Genomic DNA, 23,452 nt, shown 5'->3' on the forward strand with positions numbered 1-23,452 from the left:
AAGCATGGCATTAACACCAGATGATAAATACATTACAGGTTTAATTTACCTGGTCAAAGAGATTCACTTTGCAAGTGTCTGATTCTAAACGTGTTTCTACAAATTGCCGTTGAGGCAAGCTGGTCCTCACAGAATCCGATCGCACATTTCCTCATGGATTTATTTTCGAACACTGTATGTACAGTAATTATTAGACACTTCCGTTTCGTAAATACATGTTACATGACACCAATTGTGCGGCTATTTAAAAGCTAATATTCTGACTGTCTCACTCCAAACAAGTGGCTAAACGTGAGACTGCATTTGTTCCTTGTTGGCATCACAGTTTCAACTCTCACCTCGTGAAGTGCTCGATCTAACAGTAGCCTCAAATTCGCTCCTAGAATTCACTTTGTCACTGAAGTAGCTATAGCAGCAAGAGAGACAGAGGAGTAATGTATGAGTGAGATTTCTGTGCTGTAGCATCATCGCCTACACCAGTCAAACTCCTGTCCCTAAGTGAAGTGGTTAAATGTGAGAGTAATTGTGTTTAGTTTCTGGGACTGACATGTGGAGCTCCATGGAACCCATCTCCCTCCCAGTGACAGGCTTGGATCCCATCCCCTCTACCCCCCTGCCACCCCCCTGCCTCAGTCTAATTAGTCTGTGTAGCCCAGGGCTCATGTCCTACCAAGACCCATCCCCCCATCTACTTCCCAAGATGGCTCCCCTAAGAAAGATCCTTAATTGGGTTCTTAAGTCATAGTCTTCATTTTTAGTGGGGAAAGGCATCTGTGTTTTGTAGCTATCACCTCAGAAATCAGTTTGGATTATTCTCTCTCTCCCTTTCTCTCGCTCACTTGCTTTTTCTTTATCTCCCTCACACACTCACATACATTCTATTTTTCTCCATCTCCCTCCCTCTCTCCCTGTTTATATCTCTATCTCCCTTCCTCTCACTTTCTTTCTCTCATTTCCATCTCTAACTCTCTCTCCACCTCCCTTCTTCCCCTCAACTCTCCCTCCACCTCCCTTCTTCCCCTCAACTCTCCATCTCTCTTTCTCTTTCTCTATCCCTCTCTTCTCTTCCTCTCCATCTCCTCACTTTCTATCGCCCCATCCCTCTCTCTCTCTCATCTCTCTCTCTCTCTCTCTCTCTCTCTCTCTCTCTCTCTCTCTCTCTCTCTCTCTCTCTCTCTCTCTGTCTCTCTCTCTCTCCATCTCTTTCTCTCTCTCTTTCCCTCTTCCTCTTTCCTGCTCTCTAGTCTCTTCACATAATGAGGCTCCATAATAACCCAGCGGTTGTGCAGTTGTTTTGCTATCTCAGTCAAACAGCAGGATCACCCCATAGTGGGTTTCTAGCACCATTCACTTGTCTACTTAGACAGGGTAATGAGTATCATTTGGAGGAACAAAGCACACTAGCCCTCCAATCGGGTGGTCTGTCTTTTCTCGTTACACCTCAGAAGAGAAGGATTTCACCGTTGTTTTAGGTCTTTTGTACATCCAGCCAGACAATTCCAGCTATTACTCATTTATTACATAGCTATTATACACATAACCACATGCCAGGCTAATAAGACACACACACACATGGACACACAGAAAAACACACACACACCAAAGTCTCCCCACCCTAGCCCCAGAGCTGTACTGAATGTCCACGAGTCCCCAGGCACCAAACTTCAAACAAGACAGTCGGTTACCAAGGAGACCGTGGTGGTTGTGGCCAAACAGCGGACGAGGTCAGCTCTCCCTACGGCCTGATAAGTGTTGACTGTGGAGAATGCCAGCTGCTAGTTTTATTTATTTATTTGTTGGTATTCTTCATTGGCTAAACTGGATAGCAGTAAGCCTGGCCTGAGGCCAAACAGGAAGGGATTACACCCCTAGTGGACGAGCCAACGGTGGGGAATGAGGCTCACTCCAAGCAAAGGGGGACTGAGTCAATACTGGCTTGTGTTCGTCAACACACAATCCCTACTCAGACGGGACCCAGGAAACGTAGTACTGGCACCGCATGGGTCTGCTCTGTCTTGTCGTAAGGGTGAACTTCACATATACAGGTCATGTACGATCAATAAGTGGAAAACACAATAAAACACCATAGAACACAATGGCTATTTAGTGCTTTGTGGAATGGAATATAATTTGCCCAATGCTTTGTGTTCGTAGTTCAGATACAGCATGACCCATATATGTGTCTTTTAAAGCAGCCCAGTGTTAATGTGTAAAGGTCCAATGCAGCTGTTTTTATTTCAATATCAAATCATTTATGGGTAACAATTAAGTACCTTACTGTGATTGTTTTAAATTAAAATGGTCAAATAGAAATACAAATAGCTTCTTAACAAAGACCAATTTCTCAAGCAATAATAAGACTGTCTGTGAGTGGTCTGAGTGGGGAGTGGAGGTTTGCAACTCTGTTTCTTATTGGTCTATTAACTCATGTACCCCCTGGTGGTGTCACCAGGCAGGCCAAAACTCCATCAAACCAAAACAGGCGGAAATTTCAGGTGGTATTTTCAAGCCTTTTATCATAATTTGCACAATTTCACAGTGTTATTCCAACTTCATATTGTGGAAATATATATAAAACATAGGAAATCACGTTTTTGACTGCACTGTGCCTTTAACCTGTTATCTGTTCTGAGGCCTGTGAGGTCTTTGTCTCAGCATAGCTCAGCGGCAGCCTGCTCTGCTCTTATGCCTTAATTAAACTCCTGACTGATGACTAGCAGTGTGCTGCGGCTGGATCTCTGTGGTTTGGCGCTCCGCTTGCTCCCTGTGCTCCAGATGCAGCTATGTTAGCAGACTTATGACAGCTACGAGCAGAGAGGTAGTTTCAGCTCACACTGACTAGACATGGGGGGCTAGCCTAGGGCTGTTACGGTGACCGTATTACCGCTACACCGGTAATAGTCAACACACAATCACTACTCAGACGAGATCCGGTCATGAGTCTTGACGGCAGTCAAATACCACGTGATCGTTTAGTCACAGTAATTAGACTTCTCCAAGCTCTGATGCTGCTGCTGGTAATTAGTAGCCTACCAAACTTGCTAACTGCCTGGTACTCAGCACTCTATTGTCCCTCTAATCACTCTGACATCAATGTAAATTTAATCGAAAATCTAATCAAACACTTCATGAAAGCCCATGAGCTCATGTTGCGCAACATTTCTATAGGCTATAGGCTGTGCAGTATCTTCAATATGCATCTGGGAATTGGAAAGGACACTCGCAGTTGCATCACCGATGTGTCACTTGTAGTCTGTGAGAAAGACCCGATCACGTGACGGGCATTGGCTAATAAGAATTTAGCTATCTGAGAGAGTCAAGTGAGTGAGAGGTGCTTCGGAGCATGCAGCCGGGAGAAGGGAATTATAATTATTATATTCAGCCCAAGGGCACAACGGCCACTGGCTGCAAAAGCCATGGATTATTGTGTTTGTCAAATTGTGAATGAGAGACTGATGAAGTGTGTGCAACCTGCGCAAAAAAACTAAGCAGAACTCATGCCTTTCATGCAACTTTTTTCAAATCATCAGTACAGTCGCATCTTGCAGCCTTAGAATGTATTAAAAATCAAAACATATAGCCCAACTTTTGTATCACAACTAAAGTTGCATGAATAACTCTAAATAAAGCATATAAGAGGACCTGTTTTTTTGATAACCGCTCAACACAATAGCCGCATGTGCGCACTCCCTCAAATCGGTTGGAGAAAATATCCTTTCTATTTTATTCAGCTATGTTCAATTGTATTCTTCATACCATAAAATAATGCCACGGAATTCTAAGCAAATATTGTTTTCCAAATGCACTAGTGTAGCCCACAGCCATATGGCATAGCTAGATCAGGGCCTAACATAAGGACAACTCAGAGTACTACATTTTCTTCACATTATGTTTCTTTAGACCTGTCTAAAATAAATAATGGATTTATTGTGATGGTGTAGGCTAAATTATAGATTTATTAGACTTTTTAAAATGTAGATGTTCCAAAGGTCTGCATCATTGGATTGTATGCTATGCGTGGAAGACAGGTGATACCAATTGTGTTTATGTTAATGAACAGTCAATTACCATGAGACCTGCAGTTATTTGCTTGACAATCACCGGCTGACAAAATGTAATGACTGCCACAGCCCTAGGCTAGCTGCTACTGCTTAGACATGGGGAGGGCTAGCTGCTACTGCTTAGACATGGGGAGGGCTAGCCACTACTGACTAAACATGGGGAGGCTAACTGCTACTGTTTAGACATAGGGAGGGCTAGCTGCCACTGCTTAGACACGGGGAGGCTAGCTGCTACTGTTTAGATATGGGGAGGGCTAGCCACTACTGACTAGACATGGGAGGGCTAGCCGCTACTGACTAGACATGGGAGTGCTAGCCACTACTGACTAGACATGGGAGGGCTAGCCACTACTGACTAGACATGGGGAGGCCAACTGCTACTGCTTATACATTCTGGAGGGCTAGCCGCTACTGCTTAGACATGGGGGGGCTAGCTGCTACTGTTTAGACATGGGAGGGCTAGCCACTACTGACTAGACATGGGAGTGCTAGCCACTACTGACTAGACATGGGAGGGCTAGCCACTACTGACTAGACATGGGGAGGCCAACTGCTACTGCTTATACATTCTGGAGGGCTAGCCGCTACTGCTTAGACATGGGGGGGCTAGCTGCTACTGTTTAGACATGGGAGGGCTAGCCACTACTGACTAGACATGGGGAGGGCTAGCCGCTACTGACTAGATATGGGGAGGCTAGCTGCTACTGTTTAGACATGGGAAGGGCTAGCCACTACTGACTAGACATGGGGAGGGCTAGCCGCTACTGACTAGATATGGGGAGGCTAGCTGCTACTGACTAGACATGGGGAGGGCTAGCCGCTACTGACTAGATATGGGGCGGGCTAGCCACTACTGACTAGACATGGGTAGGGCTAGCTGCTACTGACTAGACATGGGGAGGGCTAGCCACTACTGACTAAACATGGGGAGGCTAGCTGCTACTGACTAGACATGGGGAGGCTAGCCTCTACTGACTAGACATGGGGAGGCTAGCTGCTACTGACTAGACATGGGGAGGCTAGCCGCTACTGACTAAACATGGGGAGGCTAGCCACTACTGACTAAACATGGGGAGGCTAGCCACTACTGACTAGACATGGGGAGGCTAGCTGCTACTGACTAGACATGGGGAGGCTAGCTGCTACTGACTAGACATGGGGAGGGCTAGCCGCTACTGACTAGATATGGGGCGGGCTAGCCACTACTGACTAGACATGGGTAGGGCTAGCTGCTACTGACTAGACATGGGGAGGGCTAGCCACTACTGACTAAACATGGGGAGGCTAGCTGCTACTGACTAGACATGGGGAGGCCAACTGCTACTGCTTATACATTCTGGAGGGCTAGCCGCTACTGCTTAGACATGGGGGGCTAGCTGCTACTGTTTAGACATGGGAAGGGCTAGCCACTACTGACTAGACATGGGGAGGGCTAGCCGCTACTGACTAGATATGGGGAGGCTAGCTGCTACTGTTTAGACATGGGAAGGGCTAGCCACTACTGACTAGACATGGGGAGGGCTAGCTGCTACTGACTAGACATGGGGAGGGCTAGCTGCTACTGACTAGACATGGGGAGGCTAGCTGCTACTGACTAAACATGGGGAGGCTAGCTGCTACTGACTAGACATGGGGAGGGCTAGCCGCTACTGACTAGATATGGGGCGGGCTAGCCACTACTGACTAGACATGGGTAGGGCTAGCTGCTACTGACTAGACATGGGGAGGGCTAGCCACTACTGACTAAACATGGGGAGGCTAGCTGCTACTGACTAGACATGGGGAGGCTAGCCTCTACTGACTAGACATGGGGAGGCTAGCTGCTACTGACTAGACATGGGGAGGCTAGCCGCTACTGACTAAACATGGGGAGGCTAGCCACTACTGACTAAACATGGGGAGGCTAGCCACTACTGACTAGACATGGGGAGGCTAGCTGCTACTGACTAGACATGGGGAGGCTAGCTGCTACTGACTAGACATGGGGAGGGCTAGCCGCTACTGACTAGATATGGGGCGGGCTAGCCACTACTGACTAGACATGGGTAGGGCTAGCTGCTACTGACTAGACATGGTGAGGGCTAGCCACTACTGACTAAACATGGGGAGGCTAGCTGCTACTGACTAGACATGGGGAGGCCAACTGCTACTGCTTATACATTCTGGAGGGCTAGCCGCTACTGCTTAGACATGGGGGGCTAGCTGCTACTGTTTAGACATGGGAAGGGCTAGCCACTACTGACTAGACATGGGGAGGGCTAGCCGCTACTGACTAGATATGGGGAGGCTAGCTGCTACTGTTTAGACATGGGAAGGGCTAGCCACTACTGACTAGACATGGGGAGGGCTAGCTGCTACTGACTAGACATGGGGAGGGCTAGCCGCTACTGACTAGATATGGGGCGGGCTAGCCACTACTGACTAGACATGGGTAGGGCTAGCTGCTACTGACTAGACATGGGGAGGGTTAGCCACTACTGACTAAACATGGGGAGGCTAGCTGCTACTGACTAGACATGGGGAGGCTAGCCGCTACTGACTAGACATGGGGAGGCTAGCTGCTACTGACTAGACATGGGGAGGCTAGCCACTACTGACTAAACATGGGGAGGCTAGCTGCTACTGACTAGACATGGGGAGGCTAGCCGCTACTGACTAGACATGGGGAGGCTAGCTGCTACTGACTAGACATGGGGAGGCTAGCTGCTACTGACTAAACATGGGGAGGCTAGCTGCTACTGACTAGACATGGGGAGGCTAGCTGCTACTGACTAGACATGGGGAGGCTAGCTGCTACTGACTAGACATGGGGAGGCCAACTGCTACTGACTAGACATGGGGAGGCTAGCTGCTACTGACTAGACATGGGAAGGGCTAGCCACTACTGACTAGACATGGGGAGGCTAGCTGCTACTGACTAGACATGGGGAGGCTAGCTGCTACTGACTAGACATGGGGAGGCTAGCCACTACTGACTAAACATGGGGAGGCTAGCTGCTACTGACTAGACATGGGGAGGCTAGCTGCTACTGACTAGACATGGGGAGGCTAGCCACTGCTGACTAAACATCGGGAGGCTAGCCACTACTGACTAGACATGGGGAGGCTAGCTGCTACTGACTAGACATGGGGAGGCTAGCCACTACTGACTAGACATTGGGAGGCTAGCTGCTACTGCTTAGAAATGGGGAGGGCTAGCCACTACTGACTAAACATGGGGAGGCTAGCCACTACTGACTAGACGTGGGGAGGCCTTGCCACTACTAGGGCTGTGGGATGTATGACAATAGCAAAATGGTGGATGTCTTGGATGAAACACTGGTCACTTTAATAATGTTTACATACTGTTTTACGTATTTCATATGTATATACTGTATTCTAGTCAAGGTCATCCTATTCAACTATTGCTATTCTATCCATGTATTCTTCAGATATACTATATATTCTATCCACAGACTGTCCATAATGTCTATACATCCCATCATATATATAACATTTGATTTGATTTTGGATTTGATTTGGATATATGTAGCAGAAGAAATGGGAGTTAGAACTAGAATCTGTAGAATCTCTCGCTGATATGAATGTATGATTTAGAAGAAAGGTTAAGTTCATATTCATACATTACATAGCCCAAAGTTAATTGTTTGGAAAGCCTGGGTTTTGGCACTTTTCTGTCTTTCAATGTCCGTTGAAATGTAGCAAATCAAATTTACTTGACTTCTCAGTCCTTTATAACTCCCTAAATGATTCTGTCGTAAATTATTTACTCAGTAGCTAGGTTTACATCCAATTGGCGACTGATTTTTATGCAAATATTCTAAAATCCACAAAAAAACAATATGCGCTTTTTCCCACCAGAGATGTTTCCATCAAATTGACTTGTTGCGGATAAAAGGCTGTGCCCGATGACGTAGTGCAAATAGAAATACCTTTTGCGATTAATCTCCCATGTACCGAATAAAAAATACAAGTTAAATGGGTTTACATCGCATTTTCAACTCTACTGATGGTTTTATCACAATTTAGTTTTTGTTTTATAGAGTATGCCCACTCTGGTATTGGCACATGTGCTCTAGCCAACAGCTGGCAGATACAGTGTGGGTATAGCCTACCTGATGAGATTATTATGGACAAAACAGCAAGATTCAAATGGCAGCCAAGCATCGATGACCATGTCACCAGAATAAGATCCTCTGTATTTGTTGGAAAGGAGCATCAATCTCAGCACCTTGCACTTTCACCACACTGTGAAGTTGATTGTAACATGCATGCTTTCCCGAAGAATCGTAGTGGGAGGACCGCACTACATGTCATCGCGGGACTCCAAGTTTACTTCCATATGATGGTTATTATATCAATATTTGCGCATAAAAGCATTTCCACCGACATTTCTCGCATAATTCATTTTACCGACACAAAAAGATCCCACCTTGTCTAGAGTATTTTGTTATGTCCACATTTGGAAAGTTTACCGACAAATGTTCTGTTTCCATCAGGCCTGTTGTGACATTTTTATCCAACATACTATACTCGCATAAAAAGGTTGGATGGAAACCTGATTAGTGTTGTGAATTGGTGCTCACAAAACGCGAGAACAAATGTTTAACATTTGAAGTGTGGCTCTTTGAGGCCTAATAGATCTGATGTTTTTCACCTGGCCTGGTCTAAGTGCTCTGAGTTGCCTCGCCTCACACTTGTATAATATAATATCTCCTCGACTTTCCCCGGGATTCAAGGGTCCCCCAAGACCCAATCTTAGAGACTCATTATTGTTCACTCTATCAGCTTTCTGAACACTCTATAAACGCACAACTCTGGGTAATATAAGACAGGCTACAACCAGAAAGAATGACTCCTGCTAGAGTTTTGCCTATATGCATTATCAACTAACTTTGTGCTACTAGCCAAACGTTTTGATAGATTTCATAAATATTTCATCACTCTTGACTGTCTGTTTTGGGTAGTTTGTAGATTAAATGTGTAGGAGTAGATGAGAGGTTCAAAATGGCCGCTGATCCGTTTGGCCTTTTCCTCTGCAGAGCTGATGTAACAGGCACACCTCTGTTGCCTTGCCGTACTGGAGCCCAGACCGGTGCTATCGATGGAGACCAGAGGAATGGGAAACGACATAAAGAATGATTAGTTAATAAATCAACTCCCCAGCCTGCATGCACTTTCCCTCTCTCCCTCTCGCACTCTTTCTTTCGCTCTCACTCCCTCTTCTTCTCTCTGTTAAATTCCTAAGACATGTTGCACCTGTTTGCATGGGTACACAGGTCCCCTGCTGGGCATTCTCCCCCCTCTCCTTCCTCTGCCCCCAAGGGCGTTGCAGGGATATGATGTAATCAGATGAAAGAAGGCGGATGGAGGGTTAACAGTGGCAAAGAGCCAGTCGATCAAGGAGAGAGAGGAAGAAGAAGAGGCTTCTCAGACACAGTATTCACTAGGGAGAGAGGCGGGTGCACATTATTGATCAGAGTAAAATTTTATTTAATGGAGAATTGACTACTAAGGGTTTTTACCTTAGCTCTGCTGGTAACTGGGGCCTGCAATACAGCCTTATGGTGGAGCCCAGTGAGTGGTTGGGAAGAAGGACGATGGGGGGTAAGGGAGAGGGGAGAATGGGGGTAAGAAAGTTGGGTGATTGGGGGAGATTGGGGGTTGGGGAGAAAGGAGATGGGGGTAACAAGGAGATGTGGGGTAAGGAGTTTCGGGGATTGGGTCAGTCAATCTGTTAGCTCTGCCATTTCCTGGTTTCCTAATTTCAGTTTGTGACAAAACAATTACATTAGAGTGTTTAGTTTGAGAAATGGACGCCTCACAAGTCCTCAACTGGCAGTTTCATTAAATAGTACCCGCAAAACACCAGTCTCAACATCAACAGTGAAGAAGCGACTCCGGGATGCTGGCCTTCTAGGCAGAGTTCCTCTGTCCAGTGTCTGTGTTCTTTTGCCCATCTTAATCTTTAATTTTTATTGGCCAGTCTGAGATATGGCTTTTTCTTTGCAACTCTGCCAAGAAGGCCAGCATCACGGAGTCACTGTTGACGTTGAGACTGGTGTTTTGCGGGTACTATTAATGAAGCTGCCAGTCTGTTTCTCAAACTAGACACTCAAATGTACCTGTCCTCTTGCTCAGTTGTGCACCGGGGCCTCACACTCCTCTTTCCATTTGGGTTAGAGCCAGTTTGAGCTGTTCTGTGAAGGGAGTAGCACACAGCGTTGTACAAGATCTTCAGTTTCTTGGCAATTTCTCGCATGGAATAGCCTTCATTTCTCAGAACAAGAATAGACTGACAAGTTTCAGAAGAAAGTACTTTGTTTCTGGCCATTTTGAGCCTGTAATCGAACCCACAAATGCTGATTCTCCAGATACTCAACTAGTCTAAAGAAGAACAGCTGTGTTGCTTCTTTAATCAGGACAACAGTTTTCAACTGTGCTAACATAATTTCAAAAGGGTTTTGTAACGATCAATTAGCCTTTTAAAATGATAAACTCGGATTAGCTAACACAACGTGCCATTGGAACACAGGAGTGATGGTTGCTGATAATGGGCCTCTTTATCAGCCTTTGTAGATATTCCATAAAAAATCAGCTGTTTCCAGCTACAATAGTCATTTACAACATTAACAATGTCTACACTGTAATTCTGATCAATTTGATGTTATTTTAATGAACAAATAATGTCTAAGTGACCCCAAACTTTTGAACTGTAGTGCATATTTGGCTGAGTTAAACTTAGTGAAGGGTTGCACACATTAGCCAGAAACTACTTCAAGAATTTAAAAAAATTATGGAGTGGAAATGCAAAGACAGTTGTTCTTTTCTCTCTCTCTCTCTCTCTCTCTCTCTCTCTCTCTCTCTCTCTCTCTCTCTCTCTCTCCTTCTCTCTCTCTCCCCCTGTGGTCTCCACTGATATACAGAACAGTGCCTCTCTTCCACTCTGTGGAGTTCAATATCCACAGAGGTAAAGGTATTATTTTCTTTTTACCTTTTTTTCTCTCTTTCTTTCTTTTCTTTCTATTTCCCTCCAGCCTGCATGGCTGCCACGGCCACTGAAGTCGTTTAGCACCGTCCTTGAAAAAGCCCTCAGTGAGAAAAACTCCTGGCATGTTTAAGGAAAAGGTAGAATGCAGTGTGTGTCAGACAGAGCTGAGACGGGGATGGGCGGGGGGTACTCCCCAGGGGGGGGTCTTTTCCCCTCTAATAGCTGTTACGAGCCCTACATTATATCCAAGGAGCTACGTTCCTTCGGGGTCCAGACACACATACATACATACACACAGGCGCACTCTTTCTCTTATACACACAGGCACACATCGCATACACACAGACGAAAAAAAATACACACACACCCTCTCCCAACCGCTTTGCTCGTTCCATGTCAATATCCTGCCATTTGAAGTCACGTACTGCAGGGGCTTCTGTGAGTCGCCGAGGAGCCAGGCTGACGGGTAATGGAACGCATTCATTAATAGGGTTGCCGTGCTCCTGTCCCTCCCCAGCAACGCCACGGATGTCTTCACTGGGGTATGAGGGGAGAGGGAGGGGTGGTCGTCCCGTTGGGAGTCTCCTCCCAGACTCACTTAAAGGAGCTTTATTTCACAGAGAGAAGAGAGGGAAGAGAGAGAGAGAGGAGAGGGAAACAGAGGAAAGACCGGGGCCGGCTCTTTAAAAGGGAGTGGAGGGGCCCAGACGGGGGCCCATATGGGGGCCCAGGCGAGCCGAGGCTAACCCTTCCAGGGGTCACACTCCCTCCTGCCCCCTGTCAAACAGCTTATTATCCCACCTGTCGGAAAGTAATCGCTCCGGCTGAAACGAAAGGTGTCGAGGTGTTTAAATGCTTTGTATGGAGGCACTTGAAAGGGTAAAGAGGGAGGGGTGGAGGGAAGTAATGGACGAGGCCTAGCCTGCCTGAGGGATGCTGCTATGTTGATAAGACTGAAGGTGACTGTAGTCAGTACATTGCTAAACGCACCTTCATGGCTCAGGCTGAAGGAGTCACAACCTTTCATGGCTCAGGCTCTTTCCATGTTGTTTTTTCAAAAATAATTAAATCTTACCCACAGTAAGCGTTTGTGTATGTGTGTGTGTGGGTGTGTTTGAATGTCAGTGTTCTTTGTGTGTATAATCGGTGTCAGTGTGTGCATGCGAGCTGATGATTGTGTGTGACAGGTGTGTCTTGTCCATGCCAGTGTAGAGTCCAAGGCCTTGTTTTTAACAGGGTGCAGCAAGTGGGGCATGTGGTTTGCATTAAAGGGATTAGCAGTCACTTCAAAAGATGACCTGGATTTAGCCCACCAGGGACACCAGTTACACCCCCCCTGGTCCACACACACACTCCCTCCCTTTAAAAAAACCTAGCTGGCACAGCTGTCCCCGCTACAACCACTCTCTCTCACCACACCGGTGTGTGCGTGCGTGCGTGTGTGAAGATATTCAAACATCCTCAGAAATCCTATACTTATTTTTCTGTGGTATATGACATATCTCTAATTGCTGCATCTGAATCCCAAGTGTAGTTGACCTGTTGTTATTCTACGGTAGTTACACTTCCAGTACACATTATGTAAACATGTCCATTAATATGGTGATTCATATATTCCCTCACGGGTATTACATGGTAACTGTTGTTTCCATGGCCACAGCCATTGGTCTGATGTTGGTATTGTTGGTTGGGGATTGAGATGTTGGAGGGAGGGAGACGTTGTCAGCTCGGCAGTGACGTGTCGCTGTGCCAGTGGAGGACTTAACCATATTTAATCCCAGGACATATTGATCCATATAACTATTTGACTGCTGCTCGGTTTCGATTGGATTTGGGTAATGCGAACGCCACATAAACCCACAACATGACATTCACAACACTACGTCAGCCACTAACCCTCTGAAAAGCAATGGTGAATTCTACAGCATTAAAGTCTTAATGTTGATGAAAATCAATTATTCATTTTAGGTTATGAAGCGTTCGAATTCAAACTTGCTAAATGGAGAAAATGTTGAATTAAATAAAATTGAATTTGATGTTGATTCAGTAATTTCATTCCTTTCTTTCTCTCTCGGTTATTCCTCCATTTCAGAACCACATGTTGACTCAGCACAGCAGTTAACCAGGCAGATTATCAGTGGACCTGAGGAGGAGAGGAGAACCATACGGCGAGGAGGAGATTCATGTCTGACCCGGTCGGTCCTCCAGCCACCTTCAGTGCAATATCCCACTGGCTCTATTGCACTGAACTTTGGATTCAGTTCACACCGGGAAGGATCATGTCACACACACAAAAAGAAAAAGGAGGGATGAAAGACAGAGGGGTGAAAAAAGGACAGAAAAGCTCTGGTCTTTGACTGGTTGTTATTTCAACAAAACTGGCCAACTATCTTTGTAAATAGAAATTGTTCATGTGTTGCTTAATAACTTCAGCTATATTGCAGTCTTATACAGTATTTGCCATTGTACAGTTCTGATCCGTTTGTCCCCAAAAAAAGAACTAGAAAAAAAAGACAATGCCACCGTCAGTCAGAAGAGGTGGAATTCATCAACAATGTGTTGGCGAAACAGGGTGCCAATGTGGGGTATTATTATGTAGGGAACAGGAAGTTGTGGTATGGTCAGTCAGGACCCTTTTCATCAGTGCCCATTTCCTGTATGTGGACACTATCCTGACCTGGTCACTCGTTACTGAAGCGGGTAGCAGGGTGCTTGATCACCAGCAGAACCTGACATTGTGACATCACGGGTCTCATTCCAACATGGCTGTGCTTCTAGAAGACCAGCTGACGACTGAATGGTGCATTTAATCTGGTCCTCCTGCCTGCGCAAGTTCGAATGAGAGGAAGAGGAAAAAAGAAGGAAAAACAGGACAGGGTTCTGATATATGCAAAAGCAGTGACACAGATTTGGAAAGGCCAGCTAGCTACTCTGGTTGGCACGGGAACAGAGGCATCGTGAACCCCCCTGTGTCTCCTAGAGCATCTCCAGCCCACTGATTTAAACCTGTACAATTCTGTTATTAATGTTTACTGCTCGTTCAAGCCTGGAGATTACTGGAATTCTTTTCTTCTCGTTTTTGTTAGCTCTTTGTATTTTAGATTTTTTTTGCAATGGGGAATACATCCATTTTGATTTGGGGTCGTTGTGGAGACTATACATGTATTAAGTCTCTCTGTAGGGATGTGCTTATGAAACTTATGTCCTGGGCTCTCCTGAAGAGTTCCCAACTTATCCCCTTCCTTCCTCGTTTCCTGCGGTATCCCATTGCTCTGCTCTCTGCTCAAGCTGGAAGCCATTGTGGCGTTATTATACACCAATATAAATCATTCTGTTACAGATGTAGGATCTTAATTTGACCAGTTTTACAGCAGGAAAATAATTCTGCAGCAACAGGAAATGTGAATTATTGTGTGGATTATAATTAATCAACATTTTTGTAGCAGTTGATACATTTTTTGTTTAGGAAAAATAAATTCAAAATCAAGTCAAATCAAGACAAACTTTAGAAGCCTTTTTAAACCTTGAGTACATTACAAGATTTCATTTCCTGCTATGCAGGACATTTCCTGCAACAACAAGGTGATTCAATTAAGATCCCACATCTGTATGTAAATGTTTTTGCATTCATTGAACCTGAGATGCACTTTTGTATGAAACTTTAATGTTTTGACCTTTTGATTGAGAATTGTTCATACTCAGTTTACAGGAAATTAACCACCATCTCCTGCTGCAGCAAAAGGACAGTTCTCTTCTCTGATGTTATTCAAATGTTATTGTACAAATATGGAGTTCTGTATTTGGCAGACCTCATTTTTGTGTTGCACACGTGATAAAATATTAAAAATGTATGAGACAACGGCTCCTATGGCCCTTCATTTGTGTGTTCATGTGTTTGTGTGTATGTGCGCATTTGTGCTTGCGTGAGTGTGCATGTGTGTGTTTGTGTATGTGTGTTTGTGTTTGTGCTCACGTGTGTGTGTGTGTGTGGGGGGGGGGGGGTCAATTCATCTGATTAAGTAGCAAGATGGGCCCTTGACAGCATGAACATGATCATATTCAAAACCTTACTTGGGATTTTTGGTCTTAAATCAATCATCCTTTTAAAATTTGACCTTCGTTTAACTAGGCAAGTCAGTAAAGAACAAATTGTTATTTACAATGACAGTCTAGCGGGGAACAGTGCCTTGTTCAGGGACAGAACAACAGATTTTTACCTTGTCAGCTCAGGGATTTCGATCCAGCAACCTTTCAGTTATTGGCCCAACGCTCTAACCACTAAGCTACCTGCCTTTCCCCTGGTTCCATTGGGGCTTCTGCCTAACGAACATCTGAGGATCTTAAGGGAGGTCTGTGTTATTAATGACTCCATTACCCATCACCCTGTGCGGTCCCATTCCACACACCCTCGCACCAGGCCTATTAGGGAGCCTGCAGCTCTCCAGGGGACCACTGGAAGGAAAGGATGTCTGCACTGAATGGGACAAAGCCCCATATAGTAACATCTGTCTGTCTTTACAGATGATTCCTCATAACAATGAGATGAAAAACAGAAAGTCGAAAATAACTGTTATGACCAGGGACATGTGTCTGTCATCAAAAAGTATACATTTTACAAAGATGTTGATAGTACTTTGGGTGGGATTCTGAAATACTTTTTATGTTTTCAATAAGATGATCAATGCTACTTTTTTTTCAAACCAAATTAAGATTTGAAATATATAGATTAAAGAAGTCAGCGCTTGGGAATATTAATTTGTACATCGTATATACTGTTTCTAAATATCAATACAAGAAAATATATAAACACATAGCACCTCCCTCTGGTCTGTCTGTAGGATGGTTGACTGGTCACAAAAACAATCTTGTCCAGACAAGACTATTGATCACGATGGCGAAATAATGTCACTTTATCTGTGCACGTGTCAAGGACAATTACTTCACTGGATTCTCCTTCACCGTAACCTAATGAACACTTATATTGATATGCTGATCAGGTATCTGGTTTGTACTACCTAATGTAGAGGTTGTATCTGCCTTTTGTTTTGACTCCTCTTCATTGTGCTTTTCTGACTGACAATCTTTCCCAATTGAAATGGAATCCCACCATATTCCAAATTCAGAAATGGAATGGAATAGATCTTCTCACCAGTGTTACAACAGACATAGACTAACAGTGAAATGCTTACGAGTTAAAGATTAAAAAAAAAATAGAAATAGTGACACGAGAAATGAACACAGTGAATAACGAATAACAATAACATGGCTATATATAAGGAGTACCAGTACCGAGTAGATGGGCAGGGGTATGAGGTAATTGAGGTAGCTATGTACAGTATATATAGGTAGGTTTAAAGTGACAAGGCAACGGGATAGAAAATACACAGTATCAGCAGCGGGTAGAAATTTGATGAGCTATTTAGCAGTCTTGTTTAGTTGTCTTATGGCTTGAGGATAGAAGCTGTTTAGAGTCCTGTTGGTTCCAGACTTGGTGCACTGGTACCGCTTGCCATGCGGTAGCCGAGAGAACAGTCTATGGCTTGTGTGGCTGGAGTCTTGGACAATTTTTTGGGCCTTCCTCTGGCTGTCAAGCAGAATGCAAGCTGGGCAGCCATTAAACAACTTTGCTTGCGTCTTCTCATGCCAGCCACTTTTAATAAGCTTCAAGGGCATTCTAAACGGGTCCAGAACTTTGCGTTGCCAGAGATGGACTGGCCCACATCATCTATTACGTTAAATTGGGTGGCGGCCTCCAGCTCATATTTATGATTTAATTAAATTCACTTGTGAGGCGTATCATCGGAACCACTGCGGCCTCCCTTTTGCCCGCCAGACTCAGCAATGAAAAACACAAACGCACATGTACACTTACGTACATACACTCTCTCACACACACACAAACACACAAATGAATACAAAAATGTGTTTTTCTGTCTCCTGCCCAAGAGTGAGACTTTGTGGGCGCTTTGGCAAGGGCACTCTCAGGGGCTCATTTAAAAGCAATATAATTACACAGATCCCAGTCGTCTCTGACAGCAAGTGCTGGACCATATGGCCTGCACGGCCTCTATAGAGATTGCTTTACTGGGCTGATCCTCCATAATATGGCTGCACACATATACTGTGCCTAGAAAATATTCACACCCCTTTTTTTACAGCCTGAATTTAAAAAGAAAACACATACACACCCCATAATGTAAACATTATTTTTTTTTACAAATGAATTAAAAATGAAAAGCTGAAAAGTATTCAACCCCTTTGTTATGGCAAGCCGAAATGAGTTCATGACTAAAATTTGCTTAACAAATCACATAATAAATTGCATGGACTCTGTGTCCAATAATTGTCACGTTCTGACCAGTAGAGGGGTCATTTGTTATTGTAGTTTGGTCAGGACATGGCAGGGGGGGTATTTGTTTTATGTGGTTCGGGGTGTGTGTTTATGTAGAGGGGTGTTTGGTTAGAGTATTCCGGGGTGTTTGGGTTATGTTCTATGTGTCGTATTCTAGGTTCTACCTATGTTGTGTATTTCTTTGTGTTGGCCTGGTATGGCTCTCAATCAGGAATACATCGTTGTTGCTGATTGAGAGTCATACTTAGGTAGCCTGTTTTCACCTGTCCATTTGTGGGAAGTTGTATTCGTGCACTGCTATGTTTAGCCTGCAGAGCTGTTAGCTGTCGTTAGTTTTTTCGTTTTGTTGTTTTTGTGTGGTGTTCGTAATAAAATAAATATGAGCATTCACGTACCCGCTGCATTTTGGTCCACTTCCTACGACGGCCGTTACAATAATAGTGTTTAACATGATTTTTGAAGTACTACCTCATCTCTGTACCCCAAACATACAATTATCTGCAAGGTTCCTTCTTGCTTAACTCCTTACCAAGAACACAGTGAATGTTCACTGTGGCCGAGTTACAGTTTTGACTTAAATCTGCTTGAAATTCTAACGCAAGACCTGAAAATGGTTGTCTATCAATGATAAACAACCAACTTGACAGAGCATGAAGAATTTAGAAAAGAATAATGGGCAAATGTTGCACAATCCAGGTGTGCAAAGCTCTTAGAGACTTACCCAGAAAGACTCACAGCTGTAATCATTGCCAAAAGTGATTCTAACATGTATTGACTCAGGGGGTTGAATTCTTATCTAATCAAGATATATTAGCGTTAAATTTTTTATTAATGTTTTTCAAATGTTCGAAATCCATTTGAATCCCACTTTGTAACACAACAAAATGTGGAAAAAGTCAAGCGGTGTGAATACTTTCTGAAGGCCCTGTACTGTACTTTCAGTGCAAGAAGAATCAGCAGAAGAAGCTCTCTTGTCTGTTGACCTCTACTACCACAGGCACACTGTAGTGTATGATTCATGAAAGAATAATGAAACCTAGTTGGGGATGTATCCAGCATGCTGAAAAAGCACTGTTTTGGCTCTGCAAAAAAACACAAACACCAAACATCAGCATGGAACTCTTTCTTTGCTTCTTTGTGCTCCCTTAGCATCTCCTTACTGTCGTTTCTCCTTCTTTTGTGGAAGAAAAATGATTTTGTGAAAACTGACCAGGGTTTAGGCTGAGCATTCCTCTCACTGAAGGGGACCTGGGAGACCTCTTATGGCATTCAATATGTGCGCCCAAGCGTGAGATCCAGATCCATTTGGCCGGGGGATCCGTGGGGACAGTCTGGGGTAACCCAATCTCTCACACTGCTCCCTAACTCTCCTGCTCCCTCGCCCAGAGAGCCATCTTTTCACTCCAAAACTGTGTCAGCAAAATGGACGTCATTGACTCTCCATGTCCAATTGAATCTGGGTGAAAAGGGGCCTCCTTTGTTATTTTTCTCCAATTCACTGTATTTTCGTTTCCACTTCTTTCTCTGGTGAATGTTTTGTGTCAAACTTGATATGTCTAGTAATATACTCTATATTTTAGTGTGCCCCATATAGAAAAGAATCACAAAAATCAAATGAGAATATTTAATGGCATAAGAAGATTATTTGTAATAAGTAAGTATTTGGTAAGATTTTGTTTGTTTTACCTTGTATATGTATGTCGGTGTTGTATTTGTACATGTGTTAACTTACATGATGTAACAAACACAATTGAATACATGATTGTGATTATTTTTCTACATACAGTGCTGCTTGAAAGTATGTGAACCCTACAGGGCTGGTCATTATTTTGCTATAAATATATTAAAATAAAGATATAAAATCCTTATCTAAACCCCAATTTGTAATAAAGACATTCCAGAAACAAAAAAAATGATATATTTTCGTTGTTTATTTAACAAAAGTGGTTTATTTAACAGAAACTCAGATTTGATGTGTGCAAAAATGTGTGAACCCCTTCAGTCGATAGCTTGTGGCACCTCCATTAGCAGCGATAACTTGGAGTAAACGTCTCCTGTAGCCAGTAATCAGTCCCTGACATCTGTTTTGAGGGATTGTTTCCCACTCCTCCTTACAGAACTTCTTACAGCCAATTGAGTGAGGTTTGAGTAGTGTCTGGCATGAACTGCCCGCTTCAGGTCCTGCCACAGCATCTCGATTGGATTTAGGTCAGGATTTTGACTTGGCCAATCCAAAAACGAATCTTCTTTCTCCTGAGCCATTCTTTGGTAGATTTGCATGAATGCTTTGGGTCGCTGTCTTGTTGGACGACCCATTTTCAGCCCAGCTTTAGCTCCTTGACTGATGGCCTGACGTTCTGTTTAAGAATCTCCTGGTATACATCAGAATGTAGGGTTTCCTTAATGATGCGGAGTCGTCCAGGTCCAGAGGAGGAAAAGCAGCGCCAGATCTTGGTATTCCCACCACCGTGCTTGACTGTTGGGATAAGGTTCTTTGGGTGGTAGGCAGTGTTGGGTTTTCGCCAAACATAGCGGTATTGATTCTGACCAAAAAGGTCCATTTTGGACTCATCGATCCAGGGAATGGACTTCCAGAAAGCTTCAGGTTTGTCCAGGTGGTCACTGGCAAAGTTAAGACGGGCAGTTTGGTTATTTTTTGACTGCAGAGGCTTCTTCCTAGCAACCCTCCCATGACTGGCATTTCGATTCCGTGTTCTTCTTGTTACAGCATGCACAGTTACCTGAGATGCAGCAAGGGAGGTCTGCAAATCTCTAGATGTTATGTTTGGGATGACTTTTATCTGATTTATATTGTTCTTGTGGCTCTTGGGATTTTTTGGAAGGGCCTTTGCTTCTAGGCAGAGTTGCAACCATTTTAAATGCTCTCCATTTGCAAATGATTTGGACTGATGGAGCTTAAATCTTTTTGAGATGATTTTATAGCCTTCCCCAGACTGTGCTCTCACGACCCTCATCCTGATGTCCTCTGAGATTTCCTTTCCTCTCGGCAGGGTGTGCTTTGGATGGGTAATACCAAACTGACCAGGTTTCTTATCTCTATTTATCAGAGTCCCGCCCAAACGCTTTCCTAAAGATCTCTCCTTTGATTGGTTCATTTGGTACCCAATTATATATCCACCTGATTCTGCTTACCTACTTGATTTAACCAATGCAACTTGCGGTTCACTTATTTTTGCACCTGCATTAATTCTTTTTAATTTAGTTGTTCTACTACACGCTTGATTTCCTCTACACCAACATATAGTATTGGTAAATATAAACCTGTTATGTCAGATCAAAAAGACTGGTTCTGATTATTGAAGATTTCATAGTAAAAACAAAAAAGGGGTTCATGTACTTTCAAGCAGCACTGTATATATGGTATGACATTTGAGCATAGCCGTAGGAAGTAGGGGTGCTGAGCATCCCTACTTAATCGTAATAAAAAAATATGTTTTAATAATAATAAAATATATATATATATATGCACACTAGTATATATATACACTAGTATTAGCGGACCGATTTAGACATCTGTAGCAAGGGCAAAAAAATCATTTCAGAATGTCCGCTGTGGCAAAAAAAAAAGATACTTGTATAACTAAGAATAATATCTTGCAGGATTCAATAGTTGGAATTGTAAGAGTTGTTGCCCTGTCCCCTTTTCTGCGACTGTCATCCTAATGGAATCGAGAAAGAACAAAACCCTGTCCTCAAACATTTACATCAAAAAGTGCAAAGTTATGGGCAAAGACACAAAACATCCACATCAAATAAAATAATTTTCTTGATCAAATAACATAGAAAACAACCACTTTTTGTGCTGTAGTAATTTACCATCCTTACAAACCACTTAATGTACATGTACAATGCTGTATTGTACGTAGGCTGGTCATCTAGTTTTGTACCTGCAGACTTTCCATCACCATGAGACAAAAACGCACAATACACTAATTGAGTACATTGAGAGACCAAGCGGTTTGTGATGTGATGATGTAGCTCAGTTGGTAGAGCATGGTGCTTGCATGCTATGGTTGTGGGTTCAATTCCCACAGGGGACCAGTATGAAAATGTATGCACTTTGGATAAGCTGATCTACATAAAAGGAGTAAATAGACCATTTCAGTTTTCACACAGAAATAAGTTGCATTTGCAAAGTATTTCAAGAAACTGGAAAAAATACTGGTATGTCAAGCAACTGTTCTTATATTCCACAATAATTATCGGATTAACTGTTTTCTACAAATAATTATCAGACTCAAATACATTTAGTTAAAAAATGTCACGAAAGTAGTGCACTGGGTCTTTACTAGTCCTGTATTAGCAGACGTCTTCAGCGCAGGCAAAAGATTTGAATCTGCATCGCCCAAATCGCAGCCCCCCCACCCCAAACTACTTCCCGCCACTACGCATTTGAAACAAAATATGTGAATTATATGAGTCCTCTGTTGATAGTATAAGAAAATGGTATGTTCTGAAAATGTGACCTCTACAAGATATAGATTCCACATTGTTTTCGGAAGTCAACATATAAAACACCATGACAATACTATAACAAAAATACAATACTTGTGTATAGATGTTCATTTTCAGGTATACATTTCTATGGTTAAAAAACAATAGGCTGAGCAACACTTTTTATCAAGGACTTTGCTCCGTTCATCTTTGCCTCAATCCTGACTAGTCTCGCAGTCCCTACCATTGAAAAACATCACCACAGCATGATGCTGTCACCACAATGTTTCACCGTAGGATGGTGCCAGGTTTCCTCCAGACGGGACACTTGGCATTCAGGCCAAGAGTTCAATCTTGAGAATCTTGATTCTCATGGTCTGAGAGTTCTTTAGGTGCCTTTTGGCAAACTCCAAGCGGGCTGTTATGTGCCTTTTACTGAGGAGTGGCTTCCGTCTGGCCACTCTACCACAAAAGCCTGATTGGTGAAGTGCTGCAGAGATGGTTTTCCTTCTGGAAGGTACTACCATCTCCACAGAGTAACTCCGGAGCTCTGTCAGAGTGACCATCGGGTTCTTGGTCACCTCCCTGACCAAGGCCCTTCTCCCCTGATTGCTCAGTTTGGCCGGGCGGCCAGTTCTAGGAAGAGTCTTGGTGGTTCCAAACTTCTTCCATTTAAGAATGATGGAGGCCACTGGGTTCTTGGGAACCTTCAATGCTGCAGAAATGTTTTGGTAACCTTCCCCAGATCTGTGCCTTGACACAATCCTGTCTCGGAGCTCTACAGACAATTCCTTCGACCCCATGACTTGGTTTTTGCTCTGACATGCACTGTCAACTGTGGGACCTTATATGACATGCACTGTCAACTGTGTGCCTTTCCAAATCATGTCCAATCAATTGAATTTACCACAGGTGGACTCCAATCAAGTTGTAGAAACATCTCAAGGATGATCAATGGAAACAGGATGTACCTAAGATCAATCACGGATGAATTCCCATTTCAAATGTTTTATTAAATTAAATACACTGAACAAAAATATAAATGCAACATTGTGTTCGTTGTCCATAGCTTATGCCCGCTGCCACCATGGGGCACTCTGTTCACAAAGGTTGTCATCCTCAAACTACTTTTCCACACGACGCCATATACGCTGTCTGCCCGGTACATTTGAAATGGGGATTCATCCGTGAAAAACACACTTCTCCAGCCAGTGGCCATCGAAGGTGAGCATTTTCACACTAAAGTCAGGTTAAAACCCTGGTGAGGATTACAAGCACGCAGATGAGCTTTGCTGAGACGGTTTCTGACAGTTTGTGCAGAAATTCTTTGGTTGTGCAAACCCACATTTACATCAACTGTCCGGGTGGCTGGTCTCAGACGATCCCGCTGGTGAAGAAGCCAGATGTGGAGGTCCTGGCCTGGCGTGGTTATACGCGGTCTGAGGTTGTGAGGCCGGTTGGACGTACCACCAAATTCTCTACAACAACGTTGGAGGCGGCTTATGGTAGAAAAAGGAACATAAAATTCTCAGGTAACAGCTCTGGTGGACATTCCTGCAATTTACATGCCAATTGCAAGCTCCCTCAAAACTT

At 43.8% G+C, this 23,452-nt stretch overlaps 1 protein-coding gene across 6 annotated transcripts in view; it reads left to right on the top strand.

The window, feature by feature from the left end:
* Positions 1-14,914, top strand: part of LOC115169657 (zinc finger protein 521) — a 138,213-nt gene extending 123,299 nt beyond the window's left edge. For 5 of the 6 annotated variants that reach the window (XM_029725503.1, XM_029725504.1, XM_029725498.1 and 2 more), the window contains one exon: positions 13,145-14,914. In XM_029725503.1, coding sequence (XP_029581363.1) covers positions 13,145-13,174 — 30 coding nt within the window. In that variant the 3' untranslated portion in view covers positions 13,175-14,914. Of the gene's footprint in view, positions 1-9,103; positions 9,468-13,144 lie in introns of those variants that run through there. The other variant, XM_029725502.1, reaches the window with a different exon arrangement.
* The last annotated feature ends 8,538 nt before the right edge of the window (positions 14,915-23,452 follow it).

Source organism: Salmo trutta, chromosome 31 (assembly GCF_901001165.1).
Source record: "Salmo trutta chromosome 31, fSalTru1.1, whole genome shotgun sequence".
Taxonomy (NCBI): Eukaryota; Metazoa; Chordata; class Actinopteri; order Salmoniformes; family Salmonidae; genus Salmo; species Salmo trutta.